General features: G+C 45.3%; 1 protein-coding gene across 1 annotated transcript in view; it reads left to right on the top strand.

Annotated features, from left to right (window-relative positions):
* Nucleotides 1–23022, top strand: part of LOC126204003 (uncharacterized) — a 35542-nt gene that overhangs the window by 7169 nt on the left and 5351 nt on the right. The window contains exons 2-5 of the mRNA XM_049938434.1: nt 5879–6133; nt 8231–8421; nt 20443–20898; nt 21065–21341. Of these exons, the coding sequence (XP_049794391.1) occupies nt 6116–6133; nt 8231–8421; nt 20443–20898; nt 21065–21341 (942 nt within the window). The 5' untranslated portion in view covers nt 5879–6115. The remainder of the gene's footprint in view (nt 1–5878; nt 6134–8230; nt 8422–20442; nt 20899–21064; nt 21342–23022) is intronic.

The following is a 23022-nucleotide window of genomic DNA, read 5'->3' on the forward strand; positions in this document are numbered from 1 at the left end:
AGTCAATTCTCTATGTATCACTTTAGGTTTGACCTGTGCTTAAGACACTGTTACTACTCAGGGAACATATACGTTGAAAGGTAAAGTTGTATGTGCATTTTAAATGGTTTAATGCGTCTATATACATTTAATTGGTTTTACGTTGCTTTATATACATTTATTCATTTGGTCACTGTTGTTAATTATTTTTATTCTTGTATTTGTAGCACCGATGATGGCTGTTAATCAGTTGAAATCGATTTGGAAAAGTAAATAAAGAAAACATGATTTTGCGACTGGTTGCTGATTATTTGGTAATTTTATGGTTTGCGGTCACTGCACAACTTGGGAACCATATGGAGCCCACCATTCAGATTTTTTAATACCTCTTAATATCGTGTCAGACCTCGTTTCGCTCTGCAGAGTGCACGATCTCGATGAGCCATGGACTCCACAAGTCGTTGGAAGTCCCCTGCAGAAATATTTAGCCGTGCTGCCTCCACAGCCGTCTATAATCGAGAAAGGGTTGCCGATGCAGTACTTTGTGCACGAACCGACCTCCCGATTATGTCCCATAAATGTTCTATGGAATTCATGTCGGGCGATCTGGGTGACCAAATCACTCGCTCGAACTGTTCAGAATGTGACATGGCGTAGTGTCATTCATAAAAATTACAACGTTGTTTAGGAACACGAAGTCCATGAATGGCTGCAAATGGTCTCCAAGCAGCCGAACGTAATCTTTTCAGGTCAGTGATCGGTTCAGTTGGACCAGAGCACCCAGAACATTCCATGTAAACACTGCCCACATCATAATAGAGCCACCACCAGCTTGCACGTGGCTTGTTGACAGCTTGTGTTCATGGCTTCGTGTGGTCTGCGTCACACTCGACCTCTACCATCAACTCTTATCAACTGAAATCGGGACTCATCTGACCAGGCCACGGTTTTCCAGTCGTCTAATGTGCAACCGATTTGGTCACAAGCTCAGGGGAGCCGATGCCATAGCCCATTAACGCCAAATCGTCCTAACGGATACGTTCGTTGTAGATGCCACATTGATTTCTGCGGTCACTTCACGCAGTGTTGCTTGTCTGTTAGCACTGACAACTCTACGCAAACGCCGCTGCTCTCGGTCGCTAAGTGAAGACCGTCGGCCACTGCGTTGTTCGTGGTGAGAGGTAATGCCTCCAGTTTGGTATACTAGGCACACTCGTGACGCTGTGTATTTCGGAATATTGAATTGCTAAACGATTTCCGAAATGATAATTAATTGAAACCGTCAGCTGCCGACAGGTATACCTCGATGGGGACAGCTGAAAATGTGTGCCCCGACCGGTACTCGAACCCGGGATCTGCTGCTTACATGGCAGACGCTCTATCCATCTGAGCCACCGAGGACACAGATGAATAGCGGGACTGCAGGGACTTATCCCTTGCACGCTTCCCGTGAGGCCCACATTCGCAACTGTCCACAATCTATATGCGTAATGTACGAGGTGCATTCAAGGTCTAAGGCCTCCGATTTTTTTTCTAATTAACTACTCACCCGAAATCGATGAAACTGGCGTTACTTCTCGACGTAATCGCCCTGCAGACGTACACATTTTTCACAACGCTGACGCCATGATTCCATGGCAGCGGCGAAGGCTTCTTTAGGAGTCTGTTTTGACCACTGGAAAATCGCTGAGGCAATAGCAGCACGGCTGGTGAATGTGCGGCCACGGAGAGTGTCTTTCATTGTTGCAAAAAGCCAAAAGTCACTAGGAGCCAGGTCAGGTGAGTAGGGAGCATAGGAATCACTTCAAAGTTGTTATCACGAAGAAACTGTTGCGTAACGTTAGCTCGATGTGCGGGTGCGTTGTCTCGGTGAAACGGCATACGCGCAGCCCTTCCCGGACGTTTCTGTTGCAGTGCAGGGAGGATTTTGTTCTTCAAAACATTTTCGTAGGATGCACCTGTTACCTAGTGCCCTTTGGAACGCAATGGGTAAGGATTACGCCCTCGCTGTCCCGGAACATGGACACCATCATTTTTTCAGCACTGGCGGTTACCCGAAATTTTTTTGGTGGCGGTGAATCTGTGTGCTTCCATTGAGCTGACTGGCGCTTTGTTTCTGGATTGAAAAATGGCATCCACATCTCATCCATTGTCACAACCGACGAAAAGAAAGTCCCATTCATGCTGTCGTTGAGCGTGAACATTGCTTGGCAACATGCCACACAGGCAGCCATGCGGTCGTCCGTCAGCATTCGTGGCACCCACCTGGATGACACTTTTCGCATTTTCAGGTCGTCATGCAGGTTTGTGTGCACAGAACCCACAGAAATGCCAACTCTGGAGACGATCTATTCAACAGTCATTCGGCGATCCCCCAAAACAATTCTCTCCACTTTCTCGATCATGTCGTCAGACTGGCTTGTGTGAGCCCGAGGTTGTTTCGGTTTGTTGTCACACGATGTTCTGCCTTCATTAAACTGTCGCACCCACGAACACACTTTCGATACATCCATAACTCCATCACCACATGTCTCCTTCAACTGTCGATGAATTTCAATTGGTTTCACACCACGCAAATTCAGAAAACGAATGATTGCACGCTGTTCAAGTAAGGAAAACGTCGCCATTTTAAGTATTTAAAACAGTTCTCATTCTCGCCGCTGGCAGTAAAATTCCATCTGCCATACGGTGCTGCCATCTCTGGGACGTATTGACAATGACTGCGGCCTCATTTTAAAACAATGCGCATTAGAACTTGAATGCACCTCGTACCTAAAAGATATTTGCCCATCCACTCATTACTCGTGGACACTAAGGTGACGATTCCCGTAAGAGTTTGGGCAACCTGTGCGCATTCGCACAGACGTAGGTATATATATATATATATATATATATATATATATATATATATATATATATATACCGGGTGATCAAAAAGTCAGTATAAATTTGAAAACTTAATAAACCACGGAATAATGTAGATAGAGAGGTAAAAATTGACACACATGCTTGGAATGACAAGGGGTTTTATTAGAACAAAAAAAATCAAAGTACTGCTAGAGGCGTGAAAGATCTCTTGCGCGCGTCGTATGGTGATGATCTTGTGTTCAGCCGCCACTTTCGTCATGCTTGGCCTCCCAGGTCCCCAGACCTCAGTCCGTGCGATTATTGGCTTTGGGGTTACCTGAAGTCGCAAGTGTATCGTGATCGACCGACATCTCTAGGGGTGCTGAAAGACAACATCAGACGCCAATGCCTCACCATAACTCCGGACATTCTTTACAGTGCTGTTCACAACATTATTCCTCGACTACAGCTATTGTTGAGGAATGATGGTAGACATATTGAGCATTTCCTGTAAAGAACATCATCTTTGCTTTGTCTTACTTTTTATGCTAATTATTGCTACTCTGATCAGATGAAGCGCCATCTGTCGGACATTTTTTGAACTTTTTATTTTTTTGGTTCTAATAAAACCCCATGCCATTCCAAGCATGTGTGTCAATTTGTACCTCTCTATCTACATTATTCCGTGATTTATTCAGTTTTCAAATTTATACTGACTTTTTGATCACCCGGTATATATGAAGACAGTAACTGTTCTAGAAAGAACACATAGCATTGATGACCGTGCAGCTTCTCTAGAATAAATGATAATTAATTGAAACCCTCAGCTGCCGACAGGTGTCTGCACACATTTTCAGCTGTCCCTATCGAGGTATATCAACAACACCTGTCGGCAGCTGAGGGTTTCAATTAATTATCATTTATTCTAGACAAGCTGCACGGTCAACAAAGGTATGTGTTCTTTCGGGAACAGTTACTATCTTCATATAGAGACTTCCGAAATGGAATATCCCAAGCGTGTAGCTCCAACTACCATTCTGCGTTCAAAGTCTGTTACTTCCCGTCGAGCGGCCAAAAACACATCGGAAACCTTTTAACATGAATCACCCGAGTACAAATGGCAGCTCAGCCATTGAAAAGCCCTTTTACACTCTGTGTACGCGATAGTACTGCCATCTGTATACATGCATATCGCTATCCACACTTTTCTCAACACAATGTAAGTTCGTTAATATCTAGCCGTAGCACAACACAACACACAGTTCGTGTAAGTCCAACACATTTCGATGAAACACAGGCCGTAATCGCAGTCCGCACTGTCAAAGTTCGTACCTGCAAATGCTAATTATACAGTGGCAGATCAAACTTATCCGGACATACAGTGTGTTACAAAAAGGTACGGCCAAACTTTCAGGAAACATTCCTCACACACAAATAAAAAAAAAAAAGATGTTATGTGGACATGTGACCGCAAACGCTTAATTTCCATGTTAGAGCTCATTTTAGTTTCGTCAGTATGTACTGCACTTCCTCGATTCACCGCCAGTTGGCCCAACTGAAGGAAGGTAATGTTGACTTCGGTGCTTGTGTTGACATGCGGCTCATTGCTCTACAGTACTAGCATCAAGAACATCAGTACGTAGCATCAACAGGTTAGTGTTAATCACGAACGTGGTTTTGCAGTCAGTGCAACGTTTACAAATGCGGAGTTGGCAGATGCCCATTTGATGTGTGGATTAGCACGGGGCAATAGCCGTGGCGCGGTACGTTTGTATCGAGACAGATTTCCAGAACGAAGGTGTCGCGACAGGAAGACGTTCGAAACAATTGATCGGCGTCTTAGGGAGCACGGAACATTTCAGCCTATGACTCGCGACTGGGGAAGACCTAGAACGACGAGGACACCTGCAATGGACGAGGCAATTCTTCGTGCAGTTGACGATAACCCTAATGTCAGCGTCAGAGAAGTTTCTGCTGTACAAGATAACGTTGACCACGTCACTGTATGGAGAGTACTACGGGAGAACCAGTTGTTTCCGTACCGTGTACAGCGTGTGCAGGCACTATCAGCAGCTGATTGGTCTCCACGGGTACACTTCTGCGAATGGTTCATCCAACAATGTGTCAATCCTCATTTCAGTGCAAATGTTCTCTTTACGGATGAGGCTTCATTCCAACGTGATCAAATTGTAAATTTTCACAATCAACATGTGTGGGCTGACGAGAAACGGCACGCAATTGTGCAATCACGTCATCAACACAGATTTTCTGTGAACGTGTGGGCAGGCATTGTTGGTGATGTCTTGAATGGGCCCCATGTTCTTCCACCTACGCTCAATGGAGCACGTTATCAAGATTTGATACGGGATACTCTACCTGTGCTGCTAGAACATGTACCTTTACAAGCACAACACAACATGTGGTTCATGCACGGTGGAGCTCCCGCACATTTCAGTCGAAGTGTTTGTACGCTTCTCAACAACAGATTCGGTGACCGATGGATTGGTAGAGGCGGACCAATTCTATGGCCTCCACGCTCTCCTGACCTCAAACCTCTTGACTTTCATTTATGGGGGCATTTGAAAGCTCTTGTCTACGCAACCCCGGTACCAAATATAGAGACTCTTGGTGCTCGTATTGTGGACGGCTGTGATACAATACGCCATTCTCCAGGGCTGCTTCAGCGCATCAGGGATTCCATGCGACTGAGTGCGGATGCATGTATCCTCGCTAACGGAGGACATTTTGAACATTTCCTGTAACAAAGTGTTTGAAGTCACGGTGGTACGTTCTGTTGCTGTGTGATTTGAAGAGAAGTAATAAAATGAGCTCTAACATGGAAAGTAAGCGTTTCCGGACACATGTTCACATACCATATTTTCTTTCTTTGTGTGTGAGGAATGTTTCCTGAAGGTTTTGCCGTACCTTTTTGTAACACCCTGTATATTAGTGGTCACTGTTGTTTGGGGTGTCCATCCCCCGCTGTTACTTAAAACGTTAAACCAGAAGCTGGTATTGTAGCAGCAGCAGCTTATCGCGATGGCACTTTCAGAACCTGCAAGCGGACAGCGACTCTGAAGCAGAGCCAGAACCAGCAGCAGAGGCAGCAGAAGGGCATGAGGCCGCCAGCGGAGGTTGCTGCACTCTGACCAGGAGCAGGGCGAGAACCAGGAGCTCTGCCTTCAGAAGCAGAAGTAGCAGCAGCAGCAGCAGCAGGGGGCAGCGCGGGACAGCCGACCGCTGCGGCGGCGGAGCTCAGCAGCAGCAGCAACAACAAGACGCAGAAGACATGTCGCGCCGGCCACAGGTACATGGACACCACACTAGTAACAACCGCCACCGGGGAAGACGTTATCTGCACGGCGGAGATGCCAACCCCCTTAGACCGAGGGTTCTCAAACGTATTACGTAGCACCCCCTCCTTCTGAAACATGAATTACCCTCTTCCTCCCCGAGTCTTCTCCTTTGTCACAATTCTCATACTTGGCACGAAAATGGCCCACGATGTACAGGACGAACATTAATAAAACCGACAGACAGCAGGGACGAATACCTGACTGGAAATGAAGGAAAGGAAGCCCTATGAACATGTTTCCGAAAACGCACGGAGTATGTGCAACGACAACAAATCGTCCCGAACGTAATACAGAGCTACATCGCATCCTTGTCACAACAGATGTTCGAAGTGGCCTCCATGGGTGAACCGAGATTTATTTTCAAAGAATATTCTTAAGAATTTATTTTATTTACTAGCGATTCATCAAGAACATTAACACATTTAATCACACTATGTAAGCATGGAAGTAGTTGCCAGGGAGTAACTTATGAAATCATAACCAAATTCCTTTTAACACATGGGAATTTTATTCACTTTAATATTGCCTACAAGCTTTTTCTCTCTCTCTAAAGAAACAGATTAAAAAATATAATCAGAAAGCACCCTCGAAATATCAAAGTTACAATTTATTCAGAGTCAGAAAGAAAAAAGTTTTGACTGTATGAGCTTTCGGGCAGAGAACCTTGCTGCACCCTTTTGACACGGCCGTAGTTACAACCGCTCACAACAGCCTCTGAAAAACTACACTGGTGCAAATTTGCAACACACCAGATAACTAAACTAAGAGTTTTAACAATTTACACAAACTATGCACCCCTCGTAGGAGGGATGGAAATGTTACAAAACACTAACAATTAAAATATTAACCTTGCCACCGAAGGTGCAACTTGGTTCAAAAAAATGGCTCTGAGCACTATGAGACTTAACTGCTGAGGTCATCAGTCCCCTACAACTTAGAACTACTTAAACCTAACTAACCTAAGGACATCACACACATCCATGCCCGAGTAAGGATTCGAACCTGCGACCGTAGCGGTCGCGCGGTTCCAGATTGTAGCGCCTAGAACCGATCGGCCACTCAGGCCGGCAAGGTGAAACTTGATTTTAACTTCTAAGAAAAGTCTTACGATGAAAGGGTGGCAACTTCATATACTACAATGATCATTTGATAAAAGCCAATGAAATGCAATGTTATATAAAATTCTACAAGGTTGGCCAAACAATAGTTAAGATGCTCTACCGAACACAGATACCGCCTCTCACGATCATAGGCAATAATATCAAAGTTTCCAAAGGTCAAAACATATTTCAGGTATTAGGCCGTTACACTCCAAGCATAAATTCGTTAACACACAAAATCCGACAAACATGACAGAGGCAGCTACTAACGTACGGTAGATTGATAGGGAGATTACCGAACAACACGAACCGCAGGTTGCTCTAATCCGCCCCTACTCCACAAGGGAAAAACAGACCTCCCAATTTGTAAACAACCACCTTCCCGCGGGTGGGCGAACGGAGAAGAATGTTGGGACGACCCCAAAGCAAAACGGCTCATGACCTCACCAAGAATAAATCAAACAACATATCACCAATCACTTAACTTCTATTAAACTGCGATTTCTCGAGAAGACCTGGCGCAGCACCCTGAAATCGCTCTCCCGCACCGTCCGCTACCAGCCCCTTCAACGGACGCAGAAAGTAATTGCTTTGGTTACATAGAAGCGCAGAATTTACGCGATTAAGTAATTCTTATTACTTGTAAAATTCAGTTTATATTCTGTAAGGGTATAAAATACGCTGTGGACTAACACTGAATGATGTGCGGGTCTAACCAACAAAACAAAAAACAAAAAAAAATACAAAAAAGGAATAAAAAACGAAGGGAAATCTTCGGCTCCCATTTTCTCTATTACACATTCATTTATGTTTCTTCCCTACCAATTCTACGAATGCTACCGCTATACCTTTTACTACGTTATTTATGTAGTGTAGCGAAGCTGCCGAACAACAGTTTTGGCAGAGCGCAACTCTCGTCGTAACACGTGCGGTGTGTGCTGGGCGCAGGTGTTGCGGGTGACGGACTCTGCCAACTCGGTGCTGACGCCGCGCAGGTCCCCGGGCACGCCCCCGACGCCGCCCCCCGCGCCGGCCGTCGTCGCGACGCTCACCACGTGCCCCGCGGCCGCGCCGCCGCCTCTCGACGCCAAGGCGATGCGCCTCCACCAAGAGGCCGCGCTCTCTGACGCCTCCTTCAGGCAAGTAGCTACCAGCCGGCAGCCACGGTCTGTCCTGCAGAGAGCTTAAGCACAGCCTTCTAGATACGAGGTCTACGTACAGCGGCCATATTGGCACGTGACGTCACAAACTGTTGGCCATCTTCAGTCGGCAATCCTGTTGGCGTGTATGTTGTGTTGAAAGTGTGTGACACGTGAAAGTGATATACAGGGTGTTACAAAAAGGTACGGCCAAACTTTCAGGAAACATTCCTCACACACAAATAAAGAAAAGATGTTATGTGCACATGTGTCCGGAAACGCTTAATTCCCATGTTAGAGCTCATTTTAGTTTCGTTAGTATGTACTGTACTTCCTCGATTCACCGCCAGTTGGTCCAATTGAAGGAAGGTAATGTTGACTTCGGTGCTTGTGTTGACGTGCGACTCATTGCTCTACAGTACTAGCATTAAGCACATCAGTACGTGGCATCAACAGGATAGTGTTCATCACGAACGTGGTTTTGCAGTCAGTGCAATGTTTACATCTCTCTCATTAAAACTCTCAAGATCAGGTACACTAGAAACTCCGCTACCACCTCTTACTATAGCAACGGTCAACCATCCATTTCCATGTGAGAAATTGTCGTTTATATCCGAGCTAAAATTAAGAGAACATCCAAGGAATACACAAGGTCCATCGACGAGGGCGTGGGCTGCAACACTCTTCACTGGAATGCGATTTTTCTTGTCTCCTGAAGTTGTTGTAAGTTCTATATTTTCTATGGTTTTGTAGACTGTTGTGCGGGTACGACGACACCTCCTGTAGGGCATGTTGGCGGCGTTCAATGCAGTTGCCTGTGCAGCAGCAAGACACAGACTGAGCGTAAAGCGCGAACGGAGTCCTTTATATACTGTGTGAGGACTTTGACCTTAGATAAGGACTTAGCGTTTTCGCAGTGGCCAGTGGAACGTTATCCTGGACGCGTGCTGTAGTGTCTTTAGCAGCACGCGTCTCCACTGGCGCGCCGCCAACACCAAACGATAAGAGTGTTTACATAACAAAACTGTTGCATCCTTGATGCTCCGGTTCTAGACGTACCCTTGTACGATTAGTGGCTGACGCTACACATCTTTATTTATGAAAATACATGTCCGCATAAGATATTTTCTTTCTTTGTGTGTGAGGAACGTTTCCTGAAAGTTTGCCCGTACCTTTTTGTAACACCCTGTATATTTCATGCAGTATTCGGCTACAGTTCTTCGAAGTATGGGATTCAAGTGCTGCTTTCCCTTTAGCCAGGGAAATCATAAATCCCAAAAACACATGAAAGTGCACATGTTTCGATTTCCCAAATGTGTGAAGTTGAGAAATCGCTGAATTGCAGCTATTCCCAGACAGGAATTTGTGTCTACGCATCATTCAAGGGTAAGTAAATAACAAAAAAAATTTGGAGCGTGTTATTTGTTTCGATTGCACCACATTTGCCAATTGTTTTTAAAAGCAGTTATGTATCATGTACCAGTATCATTTCTTTCTTAATTCTGGACCATTGCTCCGAGGTTAATACGAAGCTGGCTGTGAAATGTCTCTCATATTTCCAATATTGTCACACAGAATAGTTATATTAAGTAGTGTCAGTCGAAAATGTTTAGTCCTTATCATTCCTACCAGGTTATTGAGTTTCCAGTACTTTTTATTTGGAAGAGCTACAGAATGATTTTGTTCAGTTTTACGTATACAACTATTCGGACATAATTTCAATTTGAGTAAACTACCTTAGAAAACTGCTTCAATGAATTCAGTGTTCGACAGATTAGGCAGTATAGAGAGTAGAATTTCGAGGTAAGTGCATTATGATTAAATTAACAGCACTCTGTGACACGAATTTCAATCAAGGATATAGGAGAAACAATCTTTTCATGTTTAAGGTTCTAAAGTTCTGGAGAAACATGAAAATAAAATATTTTTTCGGGTTTTTTGATTTCTTAAACATCATGTCAGAAGGTGCTCCATTTCGTCCAATGATTTGAGTTTTGTGTGAGGTCAGCAAATTTTGAAGTGGAGAGGAAAATTTACGAAAATAACTAGGGAAACAAATTCTTAAATTCTGTAAGAGCTCCAGCTGCTTTATTTAAAACCCAAAACGTCTGCTTGTTGTTGTATTTTGCCGATTTATTACTGCAAGAAAGCGTAGCTCCTGAGGTAAAAGACAGAATTTAAAATTACAGTTTGTATTCAAGCCTAGAAACGCGTATTTAAGGCAAATCGTCAAAACAATTTTACATCTTTAAATAACATATGGCAGTTTCTTCAGTTACTTTACGCAATGATATAAATTTCCATACTTTCATTACAAGGGCACGTAGAAGAGGAAAGCACGAGAATCCATATGTGGTTTCAGCTCTAAAACTCGTAAAGTTCGTATAGATGCAGAATGCATAAAAGGAGCGTTCCGATACAGACCCGGCCATCAGTATGTGACGTCGCAAGTGTGCGCGCAGGCCTGTAGTCTAGGTGGTGTTGGCTTAAGCCGCCGTCTCACGGGACGAGGAGCTGGTGACGTCACAGTGTGGAGTTCGAGGCCCACGAGAAACACAGACCGCGATGCGTACGTCACAGCACGTGACACTGCACGTCTTACGTGTGCCAGTAGCCATATCCGGCGGGGAGCGAGTAACTGTTTCAGGCGAGTTTAATAATTCTTGACTGCGCGTTTAAATTTACCTCTCCGTCGAGAATACCGATATTATGCAGATGCTGACTCGTATGGTGAGCATACGTGCATTATGACAGTTATGTACCGTCACTGTGTGATGGATGTTTGCTAATTTTAGATAACTGTCAATGCCGCCTCAGTAGGTCAGACTTGAGAATGAACTAATCGCCAAAATACAGATGGGTCCAAAAAAAATGTATCCACTGTTTAAAAGTCCATAACTGGCAAACTAATTGACGGAGTTGTCTCATTTTTGGTAGTGTAATAGTTTGTAGTTCCGGCAGTCACCACACAAGCGTTGTATTGCGTTGTTTTGTTTTGTCAGATGACAGTCGCCAGATAGTCAGTGTTTTGTTCTTAGTTGCACCTAGTTACTCGAGTAAACATGGCTGGCGCGCAATGCTTATATTCGATGAAAGGAAGGGAGTTTTGGAGTGGTATTTTAAGTACGAAAACATTAATGAGGTTCAACGGCAATGGCGAAATCAGTATCAAACAGAGCCACCGACACGTTTAACGATTCGTCGCATTCGAGACAAATTTGAAGCCGAAGGCTGTGATCTGGACGACCTGTAACAGAAACAAGTCCAGCTAACTCCCGTCGTGTGTTACAACAATTCACTCGCTCACCACAGAAGTCTGTGAGACAGTTGAAACGTCCCCTTAGAAAAATTAGAGAATTTCTGTGCTGATAATCCCCTTACGTTATTTGATTTTCAAACAGCTGAGCAGAACTGAACATATTCAGACATTTCGCTCTTTACTTTTTCTGATCAACACTAAACTAACTCACAATATTTTTAGCGCAACGCAATCTGACTTTCAATAATCCCTACAAAAGAATGGCCCTGACTAACAATAACCTATACTGCCAGCTAAATAAAAGATTCCAACTACTGAAGACACTAACTACTGATAGGCACAGTCAGCAAATGAAAGATTTTGATAAAGAACAAACAATGTATTTACCTTAATAGTGTTCAAAAGTCATATATATATATATATATATATAATCAGTTCGTGACATCCAGTTTTACAAATTTACTGTCTCTGATGGACACACGTCCAGATCATCCGCTCTAAACTCCGCCATCTCTCTCCCCACATCCACCACTGCTGGCGGCTCACCTCCAGCTGCGCAACGCTACGCGCTGTTCACATCCAACTGCCCAACACTAGAATATTCCAACAATGCAAACCAGCCACAGACTGCACACAGCACAGTCAGTGATTTTCATACAGAGCGCTACGTGGCGTTACCAACATAAAAACCTAAACAGCCTACTTACACAGTGTGCCTGTGAAACTGGCGTGAGTCGCTCAAGCGTTCGGCGAATTTTGAAGACAGCAAAGTGGATGTGCTACATCCCTCGATTGCTACATGCAATGAACGAGGACGACCCAAATCGTAGAATGGAGTACTGCGACTGGTTTGCTAACATGTTGCGCAACGATGAAGAGTTTGTAGAGACGATTGTGTGGTCTGATGAGGCACAGTTCAAACACAATGGTACAGTAAATCGCCACAATTGCATCTACTGGGCCGCCGAAAATCCGAACGTCCATGTAGACAAAGCCGTGAATTTGCCAGGAGTAAATGTGTGCTGTGGGTTGTCTACCGGGGCTTGATTAGGCCATTCTTCTTTGACGGCACAGTTACCAGTGAGGTGTATCTTCAGAAGCTTCAGACATCCATTTTACCTGCCTTCCGAGACTTGTATGGAGACGGAAGAGTTTACTTTCAACAGGATGGTGCCCCAGCCCACTGCCAAAATCGTGTTGGGGCGTATCTCGACGAAAATCTACCAGGAAGATGGACAGGCCGTAGAGGTGCTGTGGAGCATCCACCACGTTCCCCAGACCTAACTTCTCTGGGCGTTTACCTGTGGGGAACACTAAAGGACGTCGTTTATTGACAAAAGCCACGCACATTGGATGAACTTCGAGAATCCATCGTACATTCATGTGCAAATATCCAACTGTTGCAGTCAGTAGTTCGTGCTGCAGTTCGGCGGCATTGTTTCTGCGTGGATGTTAATGGTGACCATTTCGAACACCTACAGTGATATCTTTAAGTTGGACTTTAAGCTACACTTTCACCAAAAATGAGACAATTCCGTCATTAGTTTGCAAGTTATGGACTTTTAAACCGTGGATACATTTTTTGGACCCCTGTGTATATGTACTGCACCTGTGACACATTTGTAATGAACACTTCATGAAGTAAAAGTGTTAGCTGTCCTACATCAACACAACGCTGAAACTCCAAAATTCTAAATACGGTTTGATTCATTTGACGTGCGGTAGCGTTCTGGCATCCCACGCCCGGGTTCCCGGGTTCGATTCCCGGCGAGGTCAGGGATTTTCTCTGCCTCGTGATGACTGGGTATTGTGTGATGTCCTTAGGTTAGTTAGGTTTAAGTAGTTCTAAGTTCTAGGGGACTGATGACCATAGATGTTAAGTCCCATAGTGCTCAGAGCCATTTGAACCATTTTTGATTCATTTGTAAACATATATTTTTTTCTAGCAAATTAATTTATATATTTGAAACGACTGCACGAAACTTTTGCTACTCTTACAATTGTCAGGAGTATGAAGAATTTACGATACAACCACTTTGAATTTTGCTTTCGTCATTAATAAACACAGTTATTATTGCTTGTTCCTACATTCTGTTACTGTAGTACGATTTTTATCGTAAGAGGAATCATCCCTCGTAGCCTCCCCTCCACCGTCCATGTGCCCAACTGCACAGCAGATACGCCTCACAACACACTCTATTTTGGCGCTGACGGGTAAACGAAGCGACAACTTGTGACGCGCAAGACTTCGTACAGGAATAAAACCCCAGGGGCGCTGCTGTTGACTCACTTGCCATGAGTAGTCTACTGAGAAAACAAAGTCGCTCGTCTAAAATGGGCTTAAAGCCGACCTCACAAGGGACGAGAACGTTGACGTTGGCGTGCACGCAGATGTGAAATCCAACCGCACGTGATACAGCGCCCGCGTCACACGGGACGGGCCGGTTAACGTGATTTGCGACTGCAGCTCTCGCCAGGAGCACTTGTCGGCTGTACCTGGTTAGCCAACCATACAGTTGCGTTACGAAAATGGTCGAGCGTAAAACTCCTATGTTTGCTCTGTCAAAACGCACATTTCCTGCCTCGTCCATATGTTAGTCACTTTATGCTGTTTGCAGTATACATAAATAAAAAGTTTAATATCCATGAACATGTTGCAAGAGGAAAACACGCCAGGGTAGCCGAGAGCGCTAATGCGCTGCTTCCTGGACTCGGGTAGGCGCGCCGGCGCCGGATCGAATCCGCCCGGCGGATTCACGACGAGGGCTGGTATGCCAGCCAGCCTGGATGTGGTTTTTAGGCGGTTTTCCACACCCCACTGGGTGAATACCGGGCTGGTCCCCAAGTTCCACATCAGTTACACGACTCACACACATTTGAAAACGTTCACACTATTTCATGACTTACACTAGACGCAGACAGCTGGGGTACACTGCTTCCGTCCCAGGGGTTCGAGGTGGTGGCAGGAAGGGCATCCGGCCACACTATGCAGTTAACACTGCCAAATCCGTCATAACAAAGCCGAGAAAGGAAGGAAGAAAGAAACAAAGATGTTATAAGAGGAAAACAAAGTTCCATATCTAGTCAGTAAAGACATCGGTTTAGGAAAGTTCACAATATCGAACGAGTCGCTCCTGAGAGGTAGCGCACTTACGCTCACGTAACATCGAATATTACAGAAAATGTTTCAATTAATCTAATATCAAAGTCCCACAACCTTTTATAAAACACGAATTCGCCAGGTGTGAGAAGGACTCACGCACTGAGGGTTCCGTACAGATTTAATTATGTATGTAGGCAGTTCATCCATTCTGGGAACCGAGAATCTCAACGATTTTTGTCTGTTACCGACATTCATCGTGGCAAGATGTCGGTCCCATGAAATCCAAGACTTTCTAGAATTTTATTAATTTTAATTTTGAAGTCTGATAACAAAAAAAATGGCTCTGAGCACTATGGGACTTAACTGCTGTGGTCATCAGTCCCCTAGAACTTAGAACTACTTAAACCTAACTAACCTAACTAACCTAAGGACACCACACACATCCATGCCCGAGGCAGGATTCGAACCTGCGACCGTAGCGGTCGCGCGGGTCCAGACTGTAGCGCCTGGGACCGCACGGCCAATCCAGCCGGCTCTGATAACAAAAGAGAAAGAAATATTTTTCTCTTGAGATATATTTAAAAATTAAGTTTTCTGATGTTTTTCCTTTGTTTGTAGTGTGACACCTCGCTTCTTGCCAAATTTCATCATTCTACGTCAACGGGAGGTAGAGGTGCCCTATAGTTCTCAATGAGTGAGTTTGCGGTTATCAAAATATTTGACATAAATGGCCGTATCTTCTAATTGCACTGACTTAGAAGCTTCAATTTTTTTACATCGCCAAGGGACCGTAGACCTCAGTGAACTTGACACGTCAATCTGTTCCTGAGAAAAGGATTTTTTAACAATCGGGTGGACAGACAGAGAGCAAGTGACCCTATGGTTTCCGTTTTTACTGATTCCGCTGTGGAACCCTGCAAAGCAGCAAGATGCGAGCCCGCTACACATTCCTTCATAACTTTTCGTTACTGGTCGCTTCCATCCACTATGCTACGCTGAACACACAACTCCCTGAAGCCTTTTGTTGCCAATATGCTATTAACTAACATTTCATTATAACAAATCGTACCAAGAACCATGCGTTGATGATTAATCTGTAATGCACCTTTGTCTTAAAATGACATGATTTCGTAACAGCAAGTTATTGTATGAAAATAACTAAATACGAAAATTCTTTAACCACCAACACTACATTTCCCGTCCTTTTATTACAACAAAAGGCACCAGTAACGATGTGTTTCTGAGAGACACTAAACATTCTGATGCTTTAAAACAACTTATATGAATACCCAGCAAATATGCCCTTCAACTGGGAGCGACGGAATCCCGTAAGGTGTCTTCCCAGGTTCTGCTTGTGACGCAGAGAGCGTCCTTGCTTCTTATTGGCTCAAACTTCCGTCACATGTTGCCGAAACATCGCACAACTTACTCTGTGTTCCACGGGCGGCAATGCCCCCTCAACGCGAAATAACTGGAAATGACGTCACAAAACTTTTACAGCTCCACTTGAACATCAGCTTAATGGCCCTCTGCACGCTCATATTTGTCTGAGCAGACCATGTTCGCAATGACTGTCTGCGCATCTGGTCTTCAGTGTTCATTGCGATGCTTACACCATTCAACCACAATGTAACTTTCGCACAGTCCTCAATCATTGACCGAGAGAGGAGAGTATTTTCTGGCCATGACCAAATTAATTAAATTTGTTTGTATTATTCTGTCTAGTGCTATTATTTCGGATCTTAGAAAATGAAACAGGTCAGTTCGGAGAGGATGCACAAAGGGGTGGCTTCTAATTCGTGCAGGGCTTCCGTCTGTTAATCTTTTGAAGAGCTATATACTGAAAAAGAGGAAATATTGAAAAACAGGACTGGGTTATGTACCTAGGACGGAGAGACATTCTTTGTGTTACTACGGTGTATTACACCGTACATAACGAGAAATTACACTCTACTGTGCTAATCGATGAAAGTGGCTAGGGAAGACTTCCGGAAACATTGAGGTGCTTGGTAAGTGGCAGGAGGTACGCTTTTCAAAAATTTTCTGCTTCGATAGCACCTCCGCGGTTGAGCCACACCATTCCGGAAACACGTAGTGGCGTATTAGAAGTACTAAAGCACTTGATTTGGTCTGCGTCGCTTCAAGCGTTGACGAACTTGGCACAGGCCGAACGCATAACAGAGACAAATTTTTCGGTCGGTGATTCATTCATACGCAACGATTTGTCTGTGTAAATACGGTCTGTACATATAAGTCGGTGCGAATATCTGAGCGTGTAAATGGTCCTTAACTCGTCCCGTGTGTGCGGCCGGCTTAACAGCATGCCGGCACGGTAGCACAGCGTGTTCGGTCAGAGGGCTGCGCGCTCTCTGTAATAAAAAAACTGAGTCAAGGAATCAACGATCAACTTGAACGGATGTCTCGTGAAGTCCGCCTAGACCAAACACAACGAACTATATCGAAAAAAAAAAAAAAAGCTGGCGCTGTGCCCTTCGATACTAACAGGTTGTTGTTGTTGTTGTTGTTGTGGTCTTCAGTCCTGAGACTGGTTTGATGCAGCTCTCCACGCTACTCTATCCCGTGCAAGCTACTTCATCTCCCAGTACCTACTGCAACCTACATCCTTCTTCTGAATCTGCTTCTTCCACGATTTTTACCCTCCACGATGCCCTCCAATGCTAAATTTGTGATCCCTTGATGCCTCAAAACATGTCCTACCAACCGATCCCTTCTTCTAGTCAAGTTGTGCCACAAACTTCTCTTCTCCCCAATCCTATTCAATACCTCCTCATTAGTTACGTGATCTACCCACCTTATCTTCAGCATTCTTCTGTAGCACCACATTTCGAAAGCTTCTATTCTCTTCTTGTCCAAACTGGTCATCGTCCATGTTTCACTTCCATACATGGCTACACTCCATACAAATACTTTCAGAAACGACTTCCTGACACTTAAATCAATATCGATGTTAACAAATTTCTCTTCTTCAGAAACGCTTTCCTTGCCATTGCCAGTCTACATTTTATATCCTCTCTACTTGGACCATCATCAGTTATTTTGCTCCCCAAATAGCAAAACTCCTTTACTACTTTAAGTGTCTCATTTCCTAATCTAATTCCCTCAGCATCACCCGACTTAATTCGACTACAATCCATTATCCTCGTTTTGCTTTTTTTGATGTTCATCTTATATCCTCCTTTCGAGACACTGTCCATTCCGTTCAACTGCTCTTCCAAGTCCTTTGCTGTCTCTGACAGAATTACAATGCCATCGGCGAACCTCAAAGTTTTTATTTCTTCTCCATGGATTTTAATACCTACTCCGAATTTTTCTTTTGTTTCCTTTACTGCTTGATCAATATACAAATTGAATAACATCGGGGAGAGGCTACAACCCTGTCTCACTCCCTTCCCAACCACTGCTTCCCTTTCATGTCCATCGACTCTTATAACTGCCATCTGGTTTCTGTAGAATTGTAAATAGCCTTTGCGCTCCCTGTATTTTACCCCTGCCAGCTTTAGAATTTGAAAGAGAGTATTCCCGTCAACATTGCGAAAAGTTTTCTCTAACAAGAGGAGAGCACGACGTTTGGAACGGGGATTTACTGTAAACCTCGTACACTCGCAGTAGTCCATGAGGAAAACAAAATGTGTAAGCAGTAGCGCGTACTTCTCAAGCGTTATTGAGCAAATCGCAAGATAATTTCGGTCGTCGAATATATATATCTGTGCGTGGCCATTTTAACCACGAAGCGACTGCAGGCGAGTGGTGACGACACGGTAGGTCAGCGTGTTCGCTCAGAGGGTTAGCAGCCCTCTGTAATAAAAAAAAAATTGAGCTAATCGATCAACAACGAACTAAAACGGATGTCTTACGATGTCCGCCCCGAGCAGATGCAATGAACAAAAGCGAACAAAATGAGATTTAAAAAAAAAAATAAAATAAAATAAAAAAAGAAGCGTGTTCGGTCAGAGCATTCGAGTTGCGTTCGTCAGTTTTTTTTATTTTCAACACAGTCATTTTCTTTATTATTTATATTACAAGTGATATAATGGGGAAAGTACGTGTAATCGGATGGAATTTTATTAAATTTACGATGTTATTTGGCTGTCTACTAATTTTTATTATCACAAATAATGTAATATTCATAACCTTCGACTAGTAAATGACCAAATGCATAAAGTCATGCTAAAAATGTATGCTTGTCTGTGATTTGAGAAATCCCTTATACCTGGAAAGAGCCCGAAACGACTTTTTACCTCCACGTTTTGACCGGCACAGACGGCTTTCGAAAGATTTACAACTAATCGTCGCTTTCGACATTACAAGTTGCAGGATGGTATTTTTCGTAAAAACATGGAAAAAATAAAGTTTAACGGCACCAACTCCATTCAATAAATGCTATGTTTCCGCATATGCAAGGTCTATTGACGTTTTCTGTGGAAAAAAATGGCTCTGAGCACTATGGGACTCAACTGCTGAGGTCATTAGTCCCCTAGAACTTAGAACTAGTTAAACCTAACTAACCTAAGGACATCACAAACATCCATGCCCGAGGCAGGATTCGAACCTGCGACCGTAGCGGTCTTGCGGTTCCAGACTGCAGCGCCTTTAACCGCACGGCCACTTCGGCCGGCTTTTCTGTGGAAAAACAAACCTTGTTAACATTTTCAAAAACCTCTCTTTCAGACGATAGTTCGGAAGCAAACCATGCATAACGCAGTATTTCGTTAATAATCGGAGCTGATAACTGGTTATGCAGTATCGAGCGTATTTTAATAGCGTCTTAAAAAGAAACACTTTGTTTTACATTGTTCGCTGAATTTGTTCAGGGCGGACGTCCGATAACACCCGTTCAGTTTGTTCGTTCATCTGTTCGCTCAGTTATTTTATTAAAAAGGGAAGCTAACGCTCTGACCGAACACGCTGTTGTTTTTTTTAATGTCATTGTGTTCGTTTTTGATCGTTGTATCTGCTCGGGGCGGACGTCGCAAGACAGCCGTTTCAGTTCGTCGTTGATCCATTAACTCAACTGATCTGTCCCGAGGTCAGCTTCTACCAGTTCTTCCATTCGTCTGTAAAGAATTCGAGTTAATATTTTGCAGCTGTGACTTATTAAACTGATAGTTCGGTAATTTTCACATCTGTCAACACCTGCTTTCTTTGGGATTGGAATTATTATATTCTTGAAACTTCCCGACAGTTTAAAACTGTGTGCCGGACCGATACTCGAACTCGGGACCTTTGCCTTTCGCGGGCAAGTGCTCTACCATCTGAGCTACCCAAGCACGACTCACAGCTTTACTTCTGCCAGTACCTCGTCTCCTACTTTCCAAACTTTACAGAAGCTCTCCTGCGAACCTTGCAGAACTAGCTCTCCTGAAAGGAAGGATACTGTGGAGACACGGCTTAGCCACAGCCTTGGGGATGTTTCCAGAATGAGATTTTCACTCTGCAGCGGAGTGTGCGCTGATATGAAACTTCCTGACAGATTTAAACTGTGTGCCGGAGCGTATACAGGATATGTATAACCTGTGCTTGCGCAACTGCTTACACGGATTTCGTATTGTGGAAGTCGCGCGAGAAGTATTATTACCGCGCCTTCCACCTCATGTCGACGTGCGCGCGCACTGACGGGTGATGACGTATGTGCACGCAGGGCGCTGAGCTGCAAGGACGGCGAGTCTCCTGCGCACGCGCAGTCGCAGTCGCAGTGCCACTCGCTGGAGCGCGGCGCGCGCTTCGGACTGCACAGGTCGGTGCCGGGGCGCCTGGACGCGCACAGCCAGGGCGAGCACGACCAGGGAGGGTCGGACAGCCAGCAGCAGCAGGAGCCTCTGGAGGCGGCGCTGGACGGGCTGGCGCGCTACCTGCAGTCCAACAGGCAGGGGCTGCGCGACCTGCTGCTCACCAGCGCGCTCGTCGTCGTGGAGCCGCTGCCGGCGCGCGCGCGCACCTGCCGCATCGCCGGCGCCACCGTCAAGGCAGCCTCCGCGCACGGGCCGCCTCCTCCGGGGGCGGCCGCGGGAGGCGGGGGCGGCGCCGCCGTGGAGCGCGCCAAGAGCTACACCATCCCGCGCGCGCTACGCTTCTTCCACCCCAAGCGCCACAACAGGTCAGCGCACACCCTACACGTCTCTCTCTCTCTCTCTCTCTCTATCTCTCTGTGTCTGTCTCTCTCTCTCTGTCTTTATTTTGTCCTCCTCCTCCTCCTCCTCCTACTGCTACTACTACTACTACTACTACTACTACTGCAACTGCAACTACACGTGTGCCCGCAGGGAACTGCTGGACGAGGAGCTGCCAGACCCGGACACGGTGCGCCGCGCGCGGCAGGTGTTCGAGGCGACGCTGGCCGCCGGGGGAGGCGGAGGCGCCGCCCCCACGCCCCCCGCCTCCGGGCGGCGAGCGCTGTCCGCCCCCGGCCGCCGCTGGACGGACTGCGGCAGCGTCTCGTCCGGAGTGTCCAGTGACCTCAGCAGCTCGTACGAGGCGCGCAGCTCCAGGGGGTCGGACTCGGACCGCGGCAGCGGCGACGACGATGACGACGACGAAGACGTGAGTAGAGACCGGAAATCGCAGTAGAGTAGGGGAGGGGGCAGGGCACCCAGGCTGTGCTCGCTTCACACACCACACACTGTGGCGCCTTCTAAGGTCGAGGTTCCTGAACAACGGACTCTCAATCCCCACAGATCACGCCACAAATCCGGCATTCGAATTTCATAACACGATGTATCAATAAAACTGGATGCAGTCCATTCCAAAAAGTTTGCTCCCAGAGTTGATTTACGCTGGCCCCGAGTTCCATCTACCGAGCAATAAGTCAAAAAGCGTCTCCACAGAATTACATTTATTATGCAGAGGTCATATACAGTCACAATATCAACAGCCATCGGCCACGGTCGCCATTCTAATTTTGGGAGGTCACAGTGACCTGCCTCGACATCAGCTTTTACTGAACTGCGTGTGTCGTTTCTTCAAAATCTGCATACAGCGTGATTCAGCTGCCCCTACCGCTGAGTTTTATGCAACCTGTAACACCTTCAAATACCTTGCACAAGATAATCATATTCACTCGCTCGCCATGCACAAACTATTGATCCTACAGGAAAAATGAACAGGACCTTTTTCTAAGAAATTTAATGTACTTCAATTTTGCTCTGGGACGTGTTTTCAATAGAGGCCGTAGTTTCACGATTAATCAAGAAATGCGTACAAAAGTGACCTTAGAACGCGTTTTTTTTTTTAGCAATCTGAAAACTATGGCCTCCAGCGAGAAAGTATCCTGGTATACAATGTAACTCCGTTAAATTAGCTGTGAAGTTTGGAAGGTAGGAGACGAGGTACTGGCGGAAGTAAAGCTGTGAGGACGGGGCGTGAGTCGTGCTTGGGTAGCTCAGTTGGTAAAGCACTTGCCAGCAAAAGGCAAAGGTTCCAAGTTCGATTTTCGGTCCGGCACACAGTTTTAATCTGCCAGGAAGTTTCGACAGTTGTTGTTTGAAAAAAAATTTAAAGTTTGGTACATAAAAGATCAGTCTCGTTACTTTTCTCAGGCAGCTCGTTCTCCACGCCTCTTACTACATTGGCGGGTCTGCCTCCCGTGACGTCAGTAGCGCTGTCCAGATACTTTTCACCAGATTTATATATCATCTACGATCTAACAAGGGAATGGTCAGACTTGTCATGTCGAAACCTGTGTTGCTTTTTTTACCAGTGTGAGTTAACATTGCAAGAAGTCTGTATGCAGAATTTTAGCTGCTGACATGACCTGGAAGTCTGTAAACAATTTTATGAAGTAAGACATTATTGCCGCATGGTTTCCGCGCTTATAACTGCCTCATGTACAACCCTGACCTCTATCGCTACGTTATAAAATGGCTCTGAGCTCTATGGGACTTAACATCTGTGGTCATCAGTCCCCTAGAACTTAGAACTACTTAAACCTAACTAACCTAAGGACATCACACACATCCATGCCCGAGGCAGGATTCGAACCTGCGACCGTAGCGGTCACGCGGTTCCAGACTGAAGCGCCTAGAACCGCACGGCCACACCGGCCGGCTATCGCTACGTTATACCCACGCCGCTCTCTTGCCACAACAGTGAGAGCTGATTCCCCCAGTGAAAGCGATCGTATGATAATTAAACATTCGTTGACAAATATGGCTGATATGTTATCTACAACATTCTTTCCAAATAGCTCTGAAATAGACACAAATAAATATACGGTTTAGAATAC

This window comes from Schistocerca nitens, chromosome 9 (assembly GCF_023898315.1).
Source record: "Schistocerca nitens isolate TAMUIC-IGC-003100 chromosome 9, iqSchNite1.1, whole genome shotgun sequence".
NCBI classification, from domain to species: Eukaryota; Metazoa; Arthropoda; class Insecta; order Orthoptera; family Acrididae; genus Schistocerca; species Schistocerca nitens.